At 38.9% G+C, this 23,330-nt stretch overlaps 1 protein-coding gene across 2 annotated transcripts; it reads right to left on the bottom strand.

The window, feature by feature from the left end:
• Window positions 1-1,686: 1,686 nt before the first annotated feature.
• On the bottom strand, window positions 1,687-22,983 carry trim66 (tripartite motif containing 66). 2 transcript variants are annotated; one of them, XM_081359739.1, is made up of 18 exons: window positions 22,603-22,983; window positions 19,605-19,937; window positions 18,870-19,035; window positions 15,570-15,699; window positions 15,207-15,323; window positions 14,831-14,945; window positions 14,455-14,601; window positions 14,047-14,164; window positions 11,403-12,058; window positions 8,935-9,141; window positions 7,281-7,374; window positions 7,076-7,157; window positions 5,812-5,992; window positions 5,026-5,726; window positions 4,818-4,938; window positions 4,576-4,650; window positions 4,329-4,481; window positions 1,687-3,095 (listed from the first exon to the last, which is right to left on the bottom strand). In XM_081359739.1, the coding sequence occupies exons 2-18, from the start codon at window positions 19,611-19,613 to the stop codon at window positions 2,856-2,858; spliced, it is 3,312 nt and encodes a 1,103-aa protein (XP_081215865.1). In that variant the 5' UTR covers window positions 19,614-19,937; window positions 22,603-22,983; the 3' UTR covers window positions 1,687-2,855. The 2 variants fall into 2 exon arrangements, with proteins under 2 accessions (XP_081215865.1, XP_081215866.1); XM_081359740.1 differs by having other exon boundaries at window positions 7,281-7,371; window positions 22,603-22,973.
• Between the last annotated feature and the right edge of the window lie 347 nt (window positions 22,984-23,330).

Below are 23,330 nucleotides of genomic sequence, written 5' to 3'. Positions count from 1 at the left end.
TAAAATTGATCTAACTGTGACTTTGTGTATGTACATTTCTGAAATGCTTAACTTAGACAGTTACCTCTGATAACAGAACACTCTAAATTGTAATATGGACTCGTGCACTTTCTGTATTGATGTGTATTGTGAAAAGTGCTATACAAATACACGTGAATTGAATTGAATTGAAATACAAAATAACTCTCCATTACATGCAAAAACTTGTTAAAACAGCCCAAAAAGTCTCACATTGGGTGTCTCTGCTGACCTCGTGTGTAAAAAAGAAAATAATATAACATGATATTTCATGACTCTTGACACTAGATGGACTAATAGCTCTATATGGAGCAAATTAACTGTTCCCCTGGTCCCAAAGTTTTTTTCTTCAGTATGCGTTCAGGTATATATTTTAGACATTCCTAAAATATTTTTTTGGGGGGTAAAGCTTAAGCATTTTTTTTATAGGTTTGTATTTATAATGAAGTGTCAGATATTATAATAATTCAAGTTAGTGAGGTGGACAGCAGGAGGATAAAAGTAAAACCTTGAAGAATATTTATTTGAAAATGCTGATTTTAATTCAGAATTTAACATAATATAATATAGAAAATATGTTCTGCATTGTAAATGTGTTAAAATCTAACCACTTCAAATCTGTGTGCAGTCTGCATTGTGACTGATTGATTTTTATGTAAAAAACAAACAAACAAAAAACATGGGCCCCGTTATATGACCCCCCTATTCATGTTATGTGATGATATCGCTACAGAAAATGACTAGAACTTGGATTACGGCTGTCTAACATAACTTGTTGCTGAAAGCAGTAAGTTATGTACAGAATCTTTCTCTTACAAATATTGAACAAAAACAGTGTCCTCTTACCTTGGTGCAGTAGGCATATGCATTTTGTTTTCACATATCAAACACAAAGTGGAAAAACCTCATATTGATTTAGCGTGGCCGGCGGAGATGTCATCTGAATGTTTTTCACTTGTAATGAAATTATCCAGGGCCCTCTTCTTGGCTTATGGCCTCTGTGCTGGATGGCCAGACTTTATTAATCTGTCAGAACTCCACATGCAACAATACAGCCTCAAGAATCTCAGGGAGTTCTAGTGAGTCTCTGCTCTACGGGTAAAAGCCCTCACATGCTTATTACAGTGTTCACATGCTCACACAAAGAACATCAATGAGTCACACACTCCGCTCAGGCCAACACCAACACCGCAGTTCTGTGACTCACATGCATTTAGAGCTATATTTTCACAAGTAATGTTTTAAAATTTAACATGATGGTTTAATCAGTTCCCTGCAAGTAAAATTGAAATAAAATATTGTTGTTCGAACAGACCATTTTGCAAATAAGGCCTAGGGTTTGTGTACCACTTGCCAGGATGAGTCATAAGTGTGTCAGGGCTGTTCGAGTGCCTAAATGGACCATTTACTTCAAACAGAATTGCAGAAAGAAAAAAATAGGGCTATTTTATGCTATCTAATGTTTCAGACATATTTGAGTCTTTTAAACCCATCCAACTCTTATAAAAACCAATAATACATTTTGGAAAATCTTTTACAATAAATATACTTTTGTACAAAGCCTTGTGTACCTTTAGGGTCTTTAGTGTTTAAAGGTTGTGCGTCTAAATGTCCTTCCATTGTAAATGGTGCCGTAAGAAAGGTTCTGTTGACACAGCAAATTATTTTGAAAATCTCCAGATGTAGTTTTAATCTCTTAGTTTGTATATTTCAATCAAAGATAGAAGTTACAGTTGTTTTTGGAGAAGTAATTATTTGCATGAGTAATTTGTGATAAAATGAGCTTAATTCTGGCAGGCAGTTGGTGAAAATTAAAAAAAAAAGCACTCTGATATTTCTTTAGTGACTCCAACTCACAAGCAACATGTAATGCTTTGCTTTCAATTTGACAAAGTCTTGATGTTCAATCAGCAACATTTCATCCATAACTGACTGTGTATTTAAATTAGGTTCATTTCAAGTCTGATTTTAAAGCCATTAGGGAACCGCAATGTTGTGTTTGTTTAGAAGAAGGAAACAAGAAGCTCTGAATCACATATTTACACCATACAGTATATATTTCAGACTAAATACAATCCAGCTAAAGATAGCAAATGATCTGCACAGCAATTCCAGCAATTGAGACCAGTATTACAAAATTCAGAAGACATATGAATATCAAACCTAGTGAACCACATGGAGGAACATGCTGGACGGAAAAGTGTCCCACCTGCCAGTGAAAACATTAGATATTTCTGTCTCATTAGTCAATAAACATTTGAAAGATATCCCATTTTATTCTAGAAAGGGGTTGTGGGATTCGGTCACATTGAGCACCTCCTCCTGCCACCAAAAAAGTCCAATATGAACTAATGTGTTGCCACAGGCTAAATGAAGTGCTCCCTCTACAGGTCAATAAAATCATCACAGTTAAACAGCTGGGAAAATGACCTCATTACAAGGGATTTTTGGATAAAAAGAAAAATGAAATTTAGAACAAACATATTATATAATATTACCAATTAATGTTGCATATCTATCTTTACTAAGTAGCAGTTGCCAGCAACCAGTCAGCTATCAAATTGATTGTACAATTTAATATAAGTGTAAGCATTGGGATAAATACTAGTGCAAGACCTTAGGCAAAGTCTGGAGATATAGGCTTATATCAACACCTACCCACAGCTACAGATAACAGCATAATACATGAACTGATTATAATGTGCGAGATTAGTCCTCAGAAAAAAGCATAAACGGTTTTTCAACATGAATCCTTAAAAAACAGCAATCCAGCCAGTATGGAAAACTCAGAGCTCAAAGTGGATCAAATGTCTTTGTACATGTATATAGAGGCACAACTAATAGTGATTTCTCCTCCAGTTTAGTGAGTGCCTCCTCTTCCTCTTTCTGTGGCTCTGCTCTCTTCTCTCGGGCCAGGGAAATCCAGTCACCATGGCTTGTTCCAGCTCCTCGTAATCCTCAATGTCGGAGTCCTCCTCCTCCTGGACAGGGCAGGTCAGATCTGGGAACACCTCCCTCAGTTTGGAGGTAAAAAAGGACTGTAGACTGTGGCCTGCCTGAGCCACCTCTGAGTCAGGCTAGAGAGAGAAACAGCTTGGTCAGCATCTACAGTATCTGTCCTCTTAAGATCTAGAGATACCATATGTCTGAGTATACTCCTATACATATTTAATACTATATCAGTCTAAAGTACATGAACCTGCTAAATGGCAATAAGGTCCTTACGACCTTGATGATACTAAATAACTGCATCAGTATATCTGTCTTAATCAGTATTTCGCACTTAAGATTAAGATATTGTTTTTCTATTATTTTATTATTTTAGAGAATATATTTTTATTATATATTTATTTAGAAAATACATCATTTTATATATATATATATATATATATTTTTTTTTTTTTACACATACATATAGTAGTGACCAAAACAACCTAAGAAAAAAATTACATCTTCACACTTTATTCAAATATTATTAAAAATTGGTCAAATATTTTCTAAGCGTATTACATAGTTGTGCTTGTAGTCAATTGTTTTGAAAGTGAAAGTAAAGTGACATGTGAAGGCCATAACCCATATTTGGAATTTGTCCTCTGCATTTAACCCATCCAAGTTACTGTAGTGCACACATATTAGGAGTAGTGAGCAAAGAACACACACTCACACACACTGCAAACCGTGGACACACAAACCCGGAGCACTGAGCAGGCATTTTGCTTGTGGCACCCAGGGAGCGATTGGGGGTTAGGTGCCTTGCTCAAGGGCACCTCAGTCATTTCCTGCCCCTAATAAAAGTATTAATTTGTGATAACGCAATGAAACATGCCAAATTGAGCGTAATAATTTTTGTTTGTCCTTCGATCGCCCTAATCTCCTCACAACGACCCTCCGTAATAGTCATTGGATAATTTGTAATTGGTGTCACTACATGGCCACATACTTTTGCTAATGTATTGTACAAGAAATAAAGATGGATTTGGAAGATGCCAGAGAGAGGAACTGTAAGTAGCCACTTACAAATTCTTGTGATTTGATGGACAGGATTAGATGAATAAGCTCCCCCCCAAACTTTCGTTCAGAACTTCATTTATTATACAATGCAAATACACAAAATGAACTCAAATGAGTGTAGCTTTTTTTTAGCTTAATCTATTAAGAATTTAATTTAAACTAAATTAAACGGGATATTAAAAAAGTGATGCATAATCATTACATCAGCACGTGGTTTGAATGTGAATCAGTTATGAAATTAAATATTCAACACTAATGGCTAGAAGGAAGTAGATTAAAAAATAATGCAATTCACTCACGTAGTTGAACTTGGCACAGTTTTTGAACATGAGCAGGACATCAGCCACAAACTCTTGAGGGGAAAGATAGTGTGTGTTGCTGTTTCTGCTGAGCCTGTTCCGGATGACAGACAAATCCATGGGTTTCTTGATGATCTGATAATAATGACGGGCCTGTACATAGATAAAGATAAAAAATGAACAGATTTAAAGTAATAAAAGTATCATCTACAAATATAAAATCATGAGATATTCATTTTAAAATTACCAGAGGGCTGACAGGCTCATGGAACGGAGCACTGAGAATGTTGCTGAGGATCAGCAGCGTCAACTTCTCACATTTCTGTGATCAAACAGACAAGTCATCCATCAACAGAGATATTTCACTTGTTAGACAGACTGTAAATCTCCTGAGGGAGGAACTGTTTTTGGATTTAGACTCCCAGATTTCTAAGGTCACAGGATTGATCAGAGCTAGGACAGATGAGACCTGGCATCCCCTTCACTCACCTTCTGGTCACACGCCGACAGCCCATATGGCATCGTGCCTGTGGACATCTGGACATTCTCACAGTCATATTCCACCTCTGGTTGCTCCAAGTCCCTGCACAGGGTGCAGATCCAGTCACCTCTATGGAAGCCCGAGATGATAAAGGTTAGTTTCAGTGGTAAGTAAAGACAAAGGCAGATACGTAAAGTAGGAGGGAGAGTGGCTTACATGGGAAAACTATGGAGTGGGGGAACGTGGCATGACAGGTGAAAGACCTTTGGGCAACGGTCACAGCACAGAAGGTCTCCTCCGATGAGACAGACCGCACAGAAGTCCTCGTTCTCTATCTCAGGTCTTTCCTCTGCAGGCTGATGCTCAACAGCAGGTTCTGATTCATTCTCAGAGCCAGTGGCAGGTTGGAGAACCGGCGGCTCCGCCTCCCATTCACACTCAGGTTCAAGATTCACAGTCACTTCGGCTGTGGAATCCGGATCCGATTCAAATTCCTGTTCAGAAGCCGAGAGCACTGATTCAGGAGGTTGCTCCGAAATTACATCTGATTCGGATTCGACTTGCAGTTCAGATTCAGCGCTCGGATCTGATTCCTGCAGGAGCTCTGATTCCATATCTGCATCTGAACTTGGTTCAGCCTCTCTTGTGGATTCAGTTTGGATATCAGAATCTGTAACTGATCTGAGTTCAGAGGAGAGGTGTATCTCTTCAGTGTCAGGTTGCAAGACAGGATCTGAATCATTGGAGATGGCTAAAATCCCCCCAGGATCTTGGTTTAGGTTGCAAAACTCTTGGCCAGGAGGCTGAGAAACCTCAAGGGAGACAGATGATTCACAACTGTGCAGATGTTCTGGTGATAGCTGCTCTGTGGGCGACACGCTGTCCTCTGGCTGAACTGATTCCTTATCCAATGTTCCCTTCAAGGACATGAAAATTATTATTATGAACTATGAGATGATATAAACCTTTTAGAAAAACATTTCATCAACATTGAAGTGATACCTGAGAAGTGACCTCTCTTTCTAGCACCCTCAAGACAGTTTCTTCAGGTTTGAGTCCAGACTCTGTCTGAGAAGTAAGATCTGTGCTCTGATGGTTCTGTGGTGGATGTCGTGATACCAGGATCTTGAGTCGCTCAAGACACACAACTGGAACCTTAGAACCATCTGGGGCTTCTTTGTCACTGTATCAAACAAAAACACCCAAACATTTCAACCTTTCTAAGACAAATTTTACTTATAGGGCTGCATGATTAAAGGTGGTATCAGTGATTTCAGGCCCAAAAATATTTTTATCACATTCATCTAATCTTTCCTAACGATCCGCTAGCTGCCCACCCCATAAGCATGCCGTCAAAAAAACGTGTCTCTATAGGCAGCCTAGGCTCTGAAATCTGCACACAAAAACAAATGGTTTAGCCAAACACTCAAAACCAAAACAAATAGTGTTCCAACCAATCACTGACAGGGGGAGGGTGTTGTGAGGTTTTGAGCCAGCTTTTTCTTCAGCTCTGACTTCGCGTGCAGCCGTGCACGAGCACAAAACCTCACAACACCCTCCCCCTGTCGGTGATTGGTTGGAACACTATTTGTTTTGGTTTTGAGTGTTTGGCTAAACCATTTGTTTTTGTGTGCAGATCTCAGAGCCTAGGCTGCCTACAGAGACGCGTTTTTTTTACGGCATGCTTATGGGGCGGGCAGCTAGCGGATCGTTAGGAAAGATTAGATGAATGTGATAAAAATATTTTTGGGCCTGAAATCACTGATACCACCTTTAATAGAAATAAAACAGAAATCGTGATATGGTTTAGTGTGATTATCAAATTGAGAAGGCTCAAGGCTGTGATTTAATTAAATATATGCACTGCCTGTTTCTGTGTTATTTTATGACCTGATGTTTTCAGTGTCTCAGAGCGGCTCAGTTTGCAGTAACATTTAAAAATCAAGAAATTAAAGCAGCCATAAATATTAAAATTGTAATTTTACAGTTGTACAATAAAATATGTGCATTATTATTTTTATTATATTTTCTTAAATAATCAATTTTTATTTTACAGTGAAATATTGCAATAGCAACATTTCTTATACTGTTTAATATTTTTATTAATAATTAATAAGTTTATTATTTTACTATCATTTTCATAAATAATCAACATTTTTTGGCCAAGATCAGCAAACGCGGAGCTTTTTGTAATCACATTTTAAATTGCAATTGCAATTTTTATAAGACAAATTGTGCAGCCCCAGTTACATCCAATCAATTATACCTGGTGTCTGGATCCTCTCGAGGCATTCTGTTCTTTCTGGTATTCAGCCTTCTGTTTTCATAGGCATATGCATATACATTATCTGAAACCAGGAAAAAACAAAAAGATGTAGGTTGATTAATCCACTACAGAATATCTTAATTTATTTATATTGCAAGTTAAACATGACAGAAGCTTATTTAGAAATGATAAAAGCCCTTCTTACCTGGTTCAGACTTGTAGGTGGTCAGCGTGGACGCATTGTGACTGCTTATACGTCCCGGGATCATCTCAGAAGCATCAAAACGTGCACAGACCTGCTGAGATACAGGAAGTAAACAGTAAAATAAACATTGCCATTCTGTTGACAGGTAATGGATGCAGTGATGTCACAACATCAGCATACAGACAAAATCAGTAAATATGAATGTGAGCCAACAGTGAACTTGTTAAACCGAATACGATCAGTTATGTGGGCTGCTGCATCTAATTTGTTCTCAAACAGAAAGAGCTTAAATGAACTGTTTCCTAGACAACAGTAATGTCTTTTGATGTACATCATCTGTATTATTCCTTAAAAGGCAAATCTGTGTGCACTGGAACGAAGGTGTTTTGGACTGGATGACAAAGACTGGATGTTTGAAATGGACTTAAAAAGGAATCATGATGAAAAGCACTTCAGGACATTTCATCAATGTCAATTACTATTAATATTAATAAAGTTAATTATTCATATTAGTCTACTATTCTTACTAGGGATGCACCGAAATTTCAGCCGCTGAAAATGGCATTTTCGGCTTTTGGCCAAAAGAAAAAAAAGGCTAAAAATATGAGCCGAAAATATATGCCGCCCCTCAGAAGTTTTCAGAAACTTTTCAAGCCTTTGTATCCTTTGCAAGTAACTTTGTAACCTTGACTCTGACCGAGCAGGTAAGCCTTAACAGTGCGTGTCCACTGGCGCGAAGCGAGCGGTGGACAGGCACTTTTAGGCCTACCTGCTCGGTAGCGCAAATCGTCAGAACACCGGCTACACCGGTCTGCTCAATGCTCCACTCCGTGTGTGCACTCTCTGCTTAGTCGCTCACGGCCCAAGGAACGCTCTACCGGAGAAGCAAAATATATTGATATTTAATATAATTTGAATATATTTTCTGTCCAATTTTGGTGTGTTACATTAAATAAAAGTGTGGTTATTTTATTTTATTGGCTTATATTTTTTTAATTCAGATTAAATTCAATTATTGAATTTAATTAAAAAGTCTAATATTAACACAATAAAAAAAAAAAAAAAAAAAAAACAAATTTAGAAATGAATAATTATTAAGAAAAAGTCATTTTCGGTTTCGGTTTTCCAGAAGTGCATCCAGAATTTTTAGTTTAAGCCCAGAATTTGCATTCCTAATTCTTACCCTTTAGAGTATACAGGTAATTTTAAACATGGACGCTACAAGCCTTTGTGGAAATTTATTTTAAAGGTATTTCAGAACCTCAAGAAACAATGCTGAGCTCTGGGACAAACCCCACTAATGAAGTGGTTCTCAACCTTTTTGACTCCAAGGCAAGTAATAGATCTGTGTGCACTGGAACAAAACCACACTGGAACCACTGTGTCCATTGGTGTTTTAATTTATGGATTTTTGTTTTGTTTTTCATTTGTGGCAATTAGAAGTGTACACAGATTAAAATATGTAATTAAAAAGAAGAATCTATTTTTTAGTTGTTAGTTGTTTTAGCTTATTTAAAATCTTGTTTTGCCTTATTTTAAAACATTTTTAATCATCATCTTGAGTCCTTGGAAGTTTGCTGAGGCCCCCTGTTTAAGAACCACTGCATTAATATCTAAATGTCTCTGTCTCGCCACGTATATATAGAAAGTTTACCTGCTGCGTTGTGCATCCCTGGTCCCCAGCCACTGCTGCCAGGCTGTGAGCAGCCCTGGCCGGCCTATCTTTACAAAGCCTTTTACGAGGTCCTCGGGGTCCTACCGCAGTGCTCTGAGACCGGGTCGCCCTCTTCGAACCGGAGCCGCTCCGGCGGTCACCTCCCCGGCCTTGAGCCAGCGCGTACATCTCTAGCGCTGAGGATCTCTACGGAAGAGAGCCAAACTCTCATTAGCGCAGCACTAGGCTAAAAGTGATCTCGACAGCGTATGCAGCACACTACAACCATAGCAACAGTGTCAACAGATGACAGGGAGGTAAGGAACAACAACCTTGAGTGTGACAATGCACAGTAGCTAGTTTGGAGCAAAAGAAAGAACAATAACAAGCCCACATCTATCAAACGGAGAGAAAAGTACAAACTAATTCTCCTGATAATATATTACTTAGTTCCAGCACCAATTATCGTATGTAAATCCCACATCTGGGGCACGAAAAGGCTTCTTTGAATAAGCAGCATTAACACATCAGAGATTAGACTTTCTCTCCTTCTTCTCTTGTCATAATTTCACTAATGCGCAAAGTTCTAGAAAAGCCCAAGCGACTGCATCCTTCGCTAGCACGACAAATGTCAGAGTCGGAGGCAGCAGCCCGTGCTCTCGACGAAGCCCCTCCTCCAGCTGTCTCTCAGCCCTCTCTTGTTTTTGTCTTCCTCGTCTTTCTATAATAATTACCTCAGGATTAAAAACACTCACCTGATAGAAGCCGAGGAGGAGAGGGTGGAATGAATCAAGCTGTGGAGAGTGTCTTGCAAGCATGTGTGGGTGCAGAGAGAAAGTAGGAGGTCTCAGAGACTTTAGAGGTAATCGTGTGGGCTCTACAGCGAGATGAAGAAAAATGCAACAGCCGGCTCCTTCAATTCCCCTAGCTTCTCATTAATGCCAGGTTAAGTAAATATGCGGTTGCACCCAAGCGCTTTTTCCCTCCCTTTAATCATGTCACAGTTATGGGCTGAAGATGATACATAAAAAAATAAATATTACACTAATTTGCCTCTGGAGTGCCAAATCTTACAGGGAAACTGATTTTGATTGGTGTTTGTCCTAGGAAAATGTATCAAAATACTGACATCAAGAGATCTAATAATAACTTCTATAGCCTGATTTGGTTCTCATCCAATACAGCTCGAGGAGCGGTTGCTGAGCAGAGTGAGTCTGGATGTGTGTGCGCTATTGTGTGGTCTTAATTGTTTGTGAGCTCACACCACAGTTGTCCTCACTTATGTCTCACCATCTGCTTGCAGAGGTGCTATCTGCAGCTGCCAAGATGAAAACATTACAGCTGCATAAATAGAGATGATACTGCCTGGAATGATTCAATTTCCTCTTTCTAAATTAATATTCAGTGGTGGAGCCCATTGCGATGTCAGGTTCACTGTTCTCATGCTCTCACTCACACCAAATACACTTAAAGCACAAGCAAAGCAAAACACTATGTTTGAGTTGAAATAGCAAACTATGTATAGACTATATATACAAACAAACTAACTATATACAGTATAGTAACTCAATATATATATATATATATTTATATAAAATAATCGGTTTCACTTTATTTTGATGGTCTCTTTAACACATTCTGTTGACTATAAGTAAAGTTGCACCTACATGTCTACTAACTCTCATTAGAGGGTTAGGGTTAGAATAAGTTGACATGTAGTTGCAAAGTTACTTATAGTCAGTAGAATGTCCATTGGAGGATACATCAAAATGTATATTCATAAAATGTCTAAAAATGCCCAAAGATTTTATTAATAGATATGATTTTTCCAGGTCTAGAAATCATACTTTATAAATAGGCTACCTAGGTTTTCCAAGACAGTGTGGTAACCCTGGTTCTTTAAAGGAACAGTAATGAAAAAATATCTATTGTGTTTAGGAGTTTTAATTTAATCGCTTACTTTAATGCTTGTTTTTGCTTCATTTCAATTATTTTAAGTCATCTTGAGGCTGCCTTAGAAGTTGGCCCCTGAGCTTAGAACCACTGTCATAGAGAGACTACATGGAATGTCTGTAAAGGACAATTGAAATGAGCTGTATAAATTGTAAAATATGATTAATAACAGTAAAAAGAAAAAGGTGGCCCCTCAGTGACACACTTTTAAAATATACATTTTAACCTAACATCGTGATAAAAAATAAGTAAATCAACTACCAATAGTCATTATACTATAAGGGCCCCACACTGCAGCCCTCTTCAATGCCTCAGCACATTTGCAGTGCTGCTCAATGGTCTTTCATCTGCTAGGACTTGTGGTGTGGACCAGTAAACAGCACGGTTGACATGCAACCTTTGCAAGCACTAAAGAGCACCAGGCCTGAGGATTGTGGTCAGTGTTGAGCACACCGTGAGCAAAGGTATTGCTTTTGCAAAGTACAAATAAACACAGACACATTAATGAAACTAACCCTGTCATCATCGACGTGAGCAACGATAGGCTGCAGTTCAACCATGGGCTGGTTGCTGGTTTCTGTGGTCGTCTGCACTCGAGCCTGGTTGTGGACCTGTGGGAGCTCTCTGTCTGGTGATGCCTCTTGCCTTGTGTCTGCTTCAGGTGCAGATGTTTGCCCTCTTCGGTTAGGAGACTGGTCGGGTGCACAGTTTCTCCCATCCATGACAGTCTGGTTGGAATTAGCAGGGAGCGGCTCGGGCAGCGGGTGGTTGTTGGATCCGACAGGCTGCCGAGGCAAAGCAGAGCTGGATTCATGCTGGACGAGGTCAGATCCAGGGTGAGAGGTGGACTGCTGTATAGGCTGGGCACCAGTTGGATGCATGGGGACAGATGCATCAGACTCCCAACAGCTGTGAAGGGACGGTGGGGAGCTTCGCCTGGTGGCTTGAGGACACGGGGCAGGGAATTTATCCAAAGGGACGGATTGAGTAGGTCTGCAGTGAAGGCAGCAGAGCTGGGGCTGGCAGAAGGTCTGGTAGGCACAGCCAGGTTCCCGCACCGCATGGCACAGAGGAGGCATTGCTATGCATGGGACAGGCTGGGGTCGCAGGATACTGGGATGACCCACAACCTCTGAGTATGAACGACTTCCACCTTCAACGACCAGCTGACCTAAAGCAAGGAGGAATCATTACAATGATTGTGCGGCAATATATGCAGTATTCCTCGTACATTTCATCTTTCTTCTCCACCAGTGTTAATCTTGTATTACTGACAAAAGCGTTAACAAAGTTTTTAGATTTATATACAATTTAAATATAAGATTATAATGAATGATAACAAAGACTAAATGAAAAATGCACATTATTTATAATTATAATGATTTTAATTAAAACATACTATTGATGAATATATGATACATGTTTAAATCTATACACTGTATAAACTGTTTGAACATTTGGTTTAACTTTGCACTCTCATCAACTAAAATGTTATTTTTACGGAGTGAAATTAAATGTAACTTTAGTAAAATTGACAAACGAACATGACAAAATATTCGCAAAACTTAAAGGGGTGGTTGATTATGATTTCACTTTTCTAACTTTAGTGTTAGTGTGTAATGTTGCTGTTTGAAAATAAACAACATCTGCAAAGTTAAGACGCTCAAAGCTCAAAGCAAACGGAGATATTTTCTTTTTTTTAAATCGCTTTTTAAGGACTACAACAAACGGCTGGTAGGGACTACACAACATTCTTCCCGGGTTAGTGACATCATCAACCCCAATATTTACATAAACCCCGCCCCCTGAACACAATTTATAGATTTTCAAGACAGAATATGCTAATCAAAGACTAGAAGATAACTACACAGAAGCTACATAAATTCATCAACTAACCATTCAGAAATGTTGACTACATGTTTTCACTTCTTGAGTCTCTCCATCTTTCTGACTCCGGTTTGAACATAAAAGGCTAAAAGTTTTTAAAATTTTCATGCGTGTCTGTGTAAAAGGACACAAGAGGTGTGTTTGACATCGGCTGCGGCTGGATGTAACCGATCGGCGAGAGCAGCCGCGTGCAGTCCGGGAGGAGCTGCAAACGGAGACGTGAAGTCGGACACTTTCTAGTTCCCATAGTGACCGCTCACGTGGTGTTCCTATACTTTACCACAGCTGAAGTGAAATAAATTCAATATTTGCCAAATAATACACAGATGTTTCAGAGACATTTTCATTCAATACTTTATGTACTGCTTCATACAGCTCTGTGTGAGCAAGAATAAAGTTCAACATAAGCTACTATCAATGAAGTGGAGTCTACGTTTTTTTAATCAGTTTTAATTTGATAAACATGACACAATATAACATCGCAACTACATGAAAAGAGTGTTTACTGTTATAAAAATCTGATTTGTGCGCTTTAGAGGAACTAAAGGTGTTCGAATAAACACAAAACACATGTGATCGTTGTCATGCGGTGAATCCGACCAATCGTTCTCCGTTCGAGCAGCTGCGCTGGCTGAGTTCTCCGGCTACTCTCGAATCGCTCTCGCGGTACTTTGATGGCATACGTCACAGTCACGTGGCGTCGGCGCTGTATCAAGTCGGACAAAATTTCTAACCGGCATGCACTTAACTTCAAGTCAGCCGCCGATCGGTCTGCGCAGAGCTGCATGAAGTCGAACAAGCCTAAGCTCTTGAAGCTCCGCCCCCTGTGCCGGGAGCAGCAGCTCATTTGCATTTAAAGGGACAGACATAAAAACGGTGCGTTTTTGCTCACCCTCAAAAAGTGACAATTTTAACAAGCTATATAAAAATATCTGTGGGGTATTTTGAGCTAAAACTTCACATACACACTCTGGGGACATCAGAGATTTATTTTACATCTTGTGAAAAGGGCATTATACCACCCCTTTAAAGGATATTTTCACAAACCTAAAACAAAATGTGTAATATTTTTTAAAAAATTGTAAAAAGAAAAGTATTTTATTTTTATTTTCAAAAGCTTTTTTTGAAGAAATTTAAAGATTAAAATATATGATCATTTAAAATTGTCCATTTGACATTGTTAGAATGTTCTCCATTCCAAATGAATGGAAGTGATGATGTCATCAATCATGGTATTTGCATTCTGCATTGTGATAGGCCTTTTCAGTTTACCTAAAGTGGACATCTGCTTGGTCCAGAAGCTGGCATCCCAGTTAAACTTGATTTTCAATGGGGTCCAAGCCTCTGAGAGCATCAGTGGCTCCAGTAATTGCTGCATCTGAAGAGCAATCTGACAAATGAATTATAGATCAAACCTCATGATTACAAAGACACTGGGTTATAAATATTGCATGCAATTCTGGCAATGGAACTGAAACTCTTTCTGCACTGTCTCTATTTTTAAGTTGGTGAGAGCATGATTAAGGCTAACTTTAAGAGATCTAAATGCAGCAGCAAAAAGAGGTGAGGCTACTTTAAACTAATAGCGCTGGCATCTTTTTGAGACCTGCCAGAAACATAGCAGGCAGCTGCCAGGAATCTTAACATCTAAAGCCCACTTAGACGTTGAGAAAATCCTACCAGCTCTTTGCTGAATAGCAGCGGATTGCGTCTGTGGTGGGCTGTAGCCCAGGTAATGAAGTTCTGCACATGCTCCAGCTGGCTGCACAGTTCAATGGCCCCCTGCAGCTGGTCCTCCAGACGTTGCTTGAAATCACTGGAGATACTCTGCACCGGAAGACAACGACAAAAACATGGATCCCCTCATCACTTTTCCCAAGATCCCCATCTGTTTGGATATGTCACTGCTTGGCGGAATCTGCCTATTTTGCATGATTCGCTCTGAAGACGTTCTGTTCCCCACGCTCCATCACCAGTACATCCACAGTCAGCTGGATGTTTGGAGATGAATACGTTTGGAAAGACGGAGAGGGAAACGAGGGGAAAAAGTAATTACCTCCAGTTGTTCTATTAATAGGTTGGCCCGTTTGTTAAGCTCGTTCATCATAATCATCTTTGCCATTTTTATCTGGTTCTCTGCCTTCCTCTGGGTGATCTTTATACCGTGGAGCCTGGACAAACGGAAAGAAAAATGAACAGCGAGATGGCTAAGCGAGGATAAACAAACCGATATGACCAGTACATCTGGATGCTTAAGCATCTGCTGAAATCTGTCAAAGGAAGTAATGGATCTTGTTAATGTCATTATGCTTCATTTAATCGATGCTTGTCTGTTCACGTTTTAGATGAGTAATGGACACGCTTTGCTTAACTAGCATTAACGCTAACATTAGCAGCATCAAGGAGGTGGAATAGATGAGGTATCGTCCCACCTGCCCTGGATCTGTTTGGCGGTGCTCTCCACAGTAGATCTTTTCTCCTCCACTCGGGCCATGAGGTTCTGCAGGAGCCAGCGCTGGTCTTGCAGAGCTTTCCCAACATGCACCAGCCTAAAAACAAGAAAACAACAGCAAGTAAAACACCTTTGACTTTTAAAGTTTACACACAACATGCTCAATAGCATATAGTTGTTGATATGTGAGAAAGAGGCCATCTGTTCAGTCTGCATCTTTGTGCATGTGTTTAAAAAGACGTATGAGAGAGAGAGAGAGAGAGAGTCTGCAAGTGCTTGCATGTGTACAAGTGCATCGTGAACGTAGGCATGCATGTCAGGGGTATTTGTCCTCTACGCATACCGGTGGTCTTTGTGGGTGGACAGGTGACAGATGCTGCAGGCCATGAGGTCGCACGTTTCACACAGGAGTTCCAGAGGCTCCTGTTTATGGAGAGGACACATGACAACAGCATGCCCGCAGCAACCGGCTCCTGAGACACGCAACACAACAGAGAAGAGGGAATGAGAGCTAAATAGATGATGCCCATTAAGACCACATTATCTGTAATCAAGAATCACAAATCAAAAAGAAATATTACAAACGTACGATTGAAATATGCATGAAAACAAATGTGTTAATATAAGCATGTGGAATCTCTTAGAGGTTTAATGAGGTTTTAAGTATGTTCAAATCATTTTGACCAATGCAGAGTCAATGAGAAAATGCAGAAAGACCTTGTTGGCCTCTGTGAGTCACTCTCTATGCTAGCTTCATTTATTTTTAGTGGAAAAACAAAGCACATCAAAACGCTTATAAATATTTCTGGACGTATAAATGCATCTTTTTTCCAGCAAAAGAAAAAACAGACAAAATTGGAACACAGCAGAGCTTTGATCAATCAGTTAATGTCTCATTAAAAGCCCTGCCAATACGAGGAATGTAACTCTACATGTGCTTTTGAAGAGCCAAATAAAGTAACAGATACTGCTATCACGTGTACCTTCAGAATGGCCCACATTTCTGACACAAACCCAGCACTGGACATTTAAAAACCTTCAGATCAGAATGCTACATTTCATGATCATATAAACTACATACACAGACAGGTTTTAAATTTTTTTTTTATTCCATTTTTAAATCATTTTAATAATTAAGTTGCATTCAAAGAACCAAATAAAGAAGAGATACTGATTTTACATGTGCCTTTAGAATGGCCCACATTTCTGAAATACATCCAGCACTGGACATTGGACACTGGACAAACTACCCAGCTAACTAAAATATGTTCTAAGAACATTTTGCTGACATTGCCATTCAGTTATAAGAGCGTTATTTCTGAATGTTCTCTAACCGTGCAAAACATCCAGTTTTAAAATGTATATAAAAAAAGAAAATCTTGGTTTATGCGAACATTAAGGGAACATTCCATTTTACCATTTGCAAATATAATGGGAATGTTACTTTTGAATGTTCTCTAAACATTCTGAAACAAGTAGTAACATTTTTTCATTGCTAAGTGAACCATCTTAACTCTATGAACGATGTAGGCCTATAAATAATGTTTTTGTGTTAACTTTGTGAGAATATTATTAAAGAAAAGATCCCTTTTTTTAGCATTATTGGAAAAATGTTTGTTCATAAATTTAAGAGAACCTTGCCACAATGTTAGCTAAAGTGGTAAGAAAGTTCCCTGTTAGCTGGGTAACCACACAGACAAGGCTTAGACCATTATGATTATTTTGTTTTTCCAATAAATAAAATTATTAAAAAAATTTTTTTTTACTTAAATTAATATATAAATATATTTTTATTTACATGTACATTTTACAGTACCAGTCAAAAGTTTAGAAACATTACTATTTTTAGTTCAAGTTCAATGCTCATCAAGAAGTCTCTTGCTCATCACGGCTGCATTTATTTATTTGATCAAAAATACAGAAAAAACAGTGATATTGTGAAATATTATTAAAATAATTAAAATAATATATTATTAAAACTAATAAAAATAATATTAAAATAAAAATAATATTACAATAATATACAATTAAATTAAAATATTATTAAAACAATTAAAAATAATGGTTTTCTATTTTAATATACATTCAAATATTATTTGTTTCTGAATATAAAATATCAAAAGCTGAATTTTTATCATCCATTGCTCCAGCCTTCAGTGTGACATGATCCTTCAGAAATCATTCTAATATGCTGATTTGATACTCAGTTATTATCATTGTTGGAAACAGTTGTGCTGCTTAATATTTTTTGGGGGGGAACCTGTGATACTTTTTTCTGAATTTATTGATGAATAAAAAGTTTTTAAAAAAGCACTTTTCTAAAAATATAAATTTTTACTATCGCTTTTTATCAATTTAACATCCTCGCTGAATAGAATTTCAAAATGACTGACCCAAACTTTTGGACAGTGCTGTATATTGTTACTAAAGATTTCGTGATAATGATAAACATGATAATAAATCAGCATATTAGAAGGATTTCTGAAGGATCATGTGACACTGAAGACTGGAGTAATGAGGATGAAAATTCAGCTTTGCATCATAGAAATAAATGATATTTTAAAGTATAATTGTAATATTTTACAGTATTTCAGTTTTTTTCTGTATTTTTGATCAAATAATTGCAGGCTTGATGAGCATAAGAGACTTATTTAAAAAACATTAAAAATAATAATGTTTCCAATACTGTTTTTATTGTGAAAATATAAACTAGATGCACCTGCTTTTGTCAGCTCTGCACATAAAACCACAAAACTCTACCAAAGATGTCTATCCAGAAATGAGTTTGTTTGAATACACACATCTACTTGAACTTGGGCTGAAGCAAACAGCATAAACAAATAAATCAAGCATTCTCATTTCCGTGCCATTAAACTAAAAAATGATTTTAACTGTCCCTTTGCATATATAATTCTGCAACCAGAGAGAGTTAGCCAGGCAGAATGCAGAACTCCATTAGAAGTGAAGGACCTCAGTGACAGCACCTGTCACACTGGATCTACAGCCTGTCCATCAGAAGCGCCGGCTGGCTGATGCTGTGACAGTATAGGGTAGACAGAGACACGCTGACACATTGCACAGGGAGAGAGGGTGTTAAAGTACGAGACCACAGGCTCCAACACTGAAAAGCTCCCACTGCCTTAGTGCATACTGGTGACCGACCACATCCTGCTTCACACCCGCACTTCTGTTTCTCTCACACTCTCTATCTCTCTCTCATCTTTCTTTTCTGTCATTCTTTTTGTCACTTTATCACTCCTTCTCTTGTTTTTTTTTGTGAGGACTTGTGGTGTCGTTATCATATGCTTAGTGGATTTCAGAGAGTCTCACGAAAAAGCTCAAGAGTATCGATGAAAGGAAGCTAGTATAGGACAAGCTGGCCAAATTTGTGCTGCGTTTTCTGAGCGAGAATCAGTTTTAGAAACTAGGTCACATAAAAAATACACCACTACAATACATCACCGGATAATTATTCACACTTATTATAAAATGCATTATTCATTGTGTTAAAGAAGAGGGTTTAGAAAAATATGCTGCGGAGCTGATAATGTCCGGTGGCTAAGAGCAAAAATGTGCAAGCAAACAGCCAACCGAAGCTAAAAGAGGAAAGTAATTACAGATTGGCAAAAGAGAGACGTCTTGCCTATTTCAGAGGGTGATGGAGGGTCTAGCGGCTGGTGCTGCAGATCAGAGGGTTGAGTGGAGACTCTCTCATGCTGGTGCAGGTCTGTGCACTGGAAGCACAGCCACTTGTTGCAGAAGGTGCACAAGCTCTGTGCCATCCGGGGCTCTGAACACTCGGAACAGCACTGAAGCACAAGCAGATACATTTATAATCATTCTTTTGTATTCTGATTGCATGAGATTTGCTGACAGCCTCAAGTGAGTGGGAGTCTTGAAATAGCAAGTAGTAGCTAAAGTAGCATCTGTAAATATCAAAAGAACTGTTATTTTGTTGTTTATACAGTTAGTCAATATTGTTTCAACCCCATTGACTCTTCTTTTGTGCTCTACAGAAGAAAGAAAGTCATGTAGGTTTGATTTTTTGGGTGAATTGTCACTTTAAACTATTGGATATATCTACTGGGACTTAATATTTATAAACCAAGCATTGTTGTCATGAAAAACAACATAAAGCATTCATTCTGCACCCCACACTTTAATGAAAGCAAAGCTGCCCGTTCAAAGGATGCCAAAAATATTCACATTTACATTCCGCAGTATTCCCAAAAAGCAAACCCAGCGAAACAATCACATATTATGCGACATCTGGGTGTCACAAGAAGCCGCAGTTTGCTGATTACCTCAGTGTCAAACCAAATGTTGCATTATCAAACTCTCCAAATCGCTCTGAAAATGCAATGCATGACCGTCTTACCTTCTCCATGGCGGGTGGCGGGGGCCAGATTCCTCGGTGAGAGCGTGAGAAAGATTGCGATATCCAGGCGAGCAGCTCTCGCAGCAGTGAGGCAAGGACACGGCAAGCCTCTGACACAGCTAGAGCTCCACACCACACTGTGACAGCTCTACCTGCGGCAGGAAGTAGTGCACACTGCACACTTTAACCCCAGCGGAGTAGACTCCTGAGCGCTCCTCCTCGTGTGCCCTCAGCCGTGGCCGGTGCGTAGCTCTCCTCATTGGCTTCCTGCAGCAGCTCGAATCCCGAATCCTTCCCTCTGACAGCCACCATGATCTTTCTTCTTAAATAAGCCTGTTCATAATAATTGGGAATTAGGGAGGGCTGATAATTATTTTTTTTTCTGGGACAAAATATCCCCGGCAGCCCTTGTTGCCAAAAATGGAAGGGGAGAGGTGCCAGATGACCTATAATATTTAAGAGAATTGCACGCGAAGGGTGTGAGATGGATCGGGGATGAGGGAACACACGTTGGTGCCCTCCTTCCTCACTTCCTTAGATCAGCACTAGTAAGGGACAGGTCCCTCCGGACAGGACCCGCTCCCACGTAACACGCTGAAACCGGGTCAGCCTTCTCCAGGAGAAGATGGGAATTGAGATGTGCTCGCACAATGCCCTGCAAAGCGTGAAATCAATTATGATCGTATCACACTTCATCTTCTCGAAAGAATTTTGAGGCATGCCTTCTTCAAAATCTTTCACAGGTAGGAGATGTTCAACAACCAATGCACAAAGTGGAAAAAGGCAGATGGGCGGGCGGGCAAAAGGGGATTGGCGTAAACTAATGAAACCGTACGTAACCCGAACTGACATCGGTGTCGTGCAGATCCCCACTAAGAAACCACCGTGAGTCTGCCTGACAACAACCCCTGCAGCCTGACCTACAAATCTGACAACTCTCTCTTCCTCTAGAGCTGCTCATGGGAGCTTAAAACCATCCGATTCCCCATTGTGTACCCACAGACCCACTTTAAAACACAATTAGTCTACCCAGCCAGTCTTTCTCTTGTTCTTCGGGCAGACAGGCGTGCCTGCGTCTCCCGTCTTGCCTTCCGAGCCACTCCATTTGGCTTTTAAAACAAAAAGCTTAGCTTCCTCTCTCTCTCTTTCCTACTGCCAGAGATAGCTCCTTTTCTCCAGTAAGTGAATTCAGCATGAGTATCCTTCTGCCTGAGCAAGCACAGCCATCTCTAGAGAAAGTACATTAATAGAAACTTGAGAGGAGGTTCCTCCCCTGGAAAAACACCTTAGTAACATCCATTAACATCAGTGGTTATGAGATCATGGTAGATTTGCCCATAGCAGATGGTAATGTCTCACTACAGATCATTCAATTCATTATGTCTTCACTCATTACAAGTGAACAATTATATTAGCCAATTATCGGTTTGCAGATTGAAGGCTTAAGACACTCATTGGTTATTTGAAAGAATGTAATATATCCTTTATATAAGTGATACAAACTCAATCTGATGTTTAAATTACCATTGGGCCTCTGAGATGATTATTTCCTTGTCATGTGTAAATATGCAAAGACATTTGTCTAGTGAGACAGGACATTTAATTGTAGCATATTGAAATGATGTGATGTGCCATTAAACAAGCTACAAAAAGCCAAATGACTGTCAAAGTCACATGATTTAGTGCAAAAATGGGGGGGGGGGTGCTCTTCTTGAAATAATAAACCATCTGAGATTAACTGTTATGAGATTATATGAATGCAGAGATATATTATGCTGTTGTACAGTGATAAGCAGAGAAAAGCGTAGCCACTGAAAATGACTATGATAAGCAACCACAAGCTATTGCAGAATAAACACCGCACATACCAGTGTGCTAAAAAAAAAGTTAGGCTATATATTCATACACAGGCTATAGATTATAAAATGTGAATTATGGGCCAGGGTGGGTTTTTAACAGTAATCCAGAACAAAGGAAGTAAAAACGTTTTAAAGGGAGTCTTAGTAAATGGACATTTTCATACAGTTATCATTTTTCCCACAAGTAGGGATAAAGCATAATAATAAATAATAATAAAAAGTTGCAAGTCAGAACCAAAATTAGACGCCAACTAAAAGACGCTAAAGAACAAAAGTTCGTTCAACCAAAGGAGGTTCCAACCATAACAACACTACGATGCGCATGCGCTGTCCATTACGATCCATTACGAGTTGTATACTTCGGCAATGCACAAGTCAGTGAGGATCACGTTATAGAATTACAGAAATATAACACACAAACACACACACCTTTTTTCAGAGTTTAGTCAAATATTTTTACAGGCTAACTGAAGTTTAGCTAATGGCTCCCAATTAGCCTGCAATTTGCGTTGCAAAACACGAACTGACATATCACGCCCCCCAAAGATGACCTTTGCAGTTAGGACAGGCTACATTAAATAATTTATTAGTAGTAGTATAATTCGCACACTGAATAAGACAATTATTCAGCTATGTGGAAATAAATTCTACTGTGATATGTGCAATTTTAACCTGTAAATATGGGAGGCAAATACCTCTTGAATGAAACAAATTCTTGTTAAGGGATTTTACAGACAGAAAATAATAGGAATAATTCCATTTCAAGCCCTCTAAAAGATTATTTGTTTCGCGCCATTTACACACACAAAAATAAAGACAGTCTATTCCCCAGAAACACTTTTTAAAAAAGGAATGGTGCTAAAACGAACGCTTTGAATAACATGATACAAAAGCACATGCACATGTGTTAAGTTGTAATGTGTCAAAAAATGCGCACCATAGACCTCTGCGTTTTTGGGAGAATCTTCTCGCCCACCTCACAGATGAGATATGGGACTCCACAAAATCCTGCACAAACTGCTCATATGTGCAACATTTGAGATTAGTGCAATATAGAGCGTCACTAATATAATCACACTGACGATAGAAAATGAAATATAGTGATGAACGCATGCACACATAATGAGTTTGAACCGCACCTTGCTTCTCTTGAAGAGGCACAAATCCAAAAAGCATCCTCCTCCTCCTCCTCCTCCTCTTCGGCGGCTGGAAGATTATCGCGATTTCAGCATCTAAACTAGCTTCATATAACAATATCCTTAAAAGTCTTTCCACCCCTGGAGACTATATTTTTTAAACGCTTGTGATTTTGTTTCCTCGACCGCTTAAGCACTGCAACTGTAAAAGGCACAGCCGTGCATACATCTATAGAGATGCACAACTTTCAGTGTGTAGACTCCAGTAAATCTGCCATCTGTGGAAAATATCTAGCACACGCAATCAAAGTTGTAATGGAACCGACCGCATTATCAATCCTGTCCTTCACCTCCCGTCTTTTTTCGTGATACGCACCCTGCGTTGCGCACTAAAGTTCTTTACCTTTAAATGTCGTCTGCATCCAATCCAGCAGATGTCGCCTTTGCCTCAGGTTTCATGTGAGGAAATAGATTAAAAACATTTTTACCACACTATGTTAGTGATTTTAGCTGTCAGCAAGACAATATAGAAAGCGTTCAGTTGCTTGTCTAGTGCTGGCACATTCAATCATATTATATTATATTCGTATCACACGTAGCGGCTGTTAGGGTTAGGTTAGGTTAGGTAACGATGTTTATTCAGCATGTTTTATCAGGATCATTTTAATTGGAATAAAATGGCATTTTTATGTAAATATAAATATATTTTTGGATTGGGTTAAAAAATCAAA

Source organism: Scardinius erythrophthalmus (genome assembly GCF_964197995.2).
Source record: "Scardinius erythrophthalmus genome assembly, chromosome: 2".
NCBI lineage: Eukaryota > Metazoa > Chordata > Actinopteri > Cypriniformes > Leuciscidae > Scardinius > Scardinius erythrophthalmus.
This window is presented reverse-complemented; position numbering and strand designations above follow the sequence as displayed.

What these genes read in the sequence shown, in the direction of transcription:
- trim66 (XM_081359739.1), bottom strand. An exon ending in TCCATCACCCTCTGAAATAG is followed by an intron (nt 15,700 to 18,869) that starts GCAAGACGTCTC and finishes TGCGTGTCTCAG; the next exon opens with GAGCCGGTTGCTGCGGGCAT. An exon ending in AAAGAGAGGTCACTTCTCAG is followed by an intron (nt 5,727 to 5,811) that starts GTATCACTTCAA and finishes ATGTCCTTGAAG; the next exon opens with GGAACATTGGATAAGGAATC.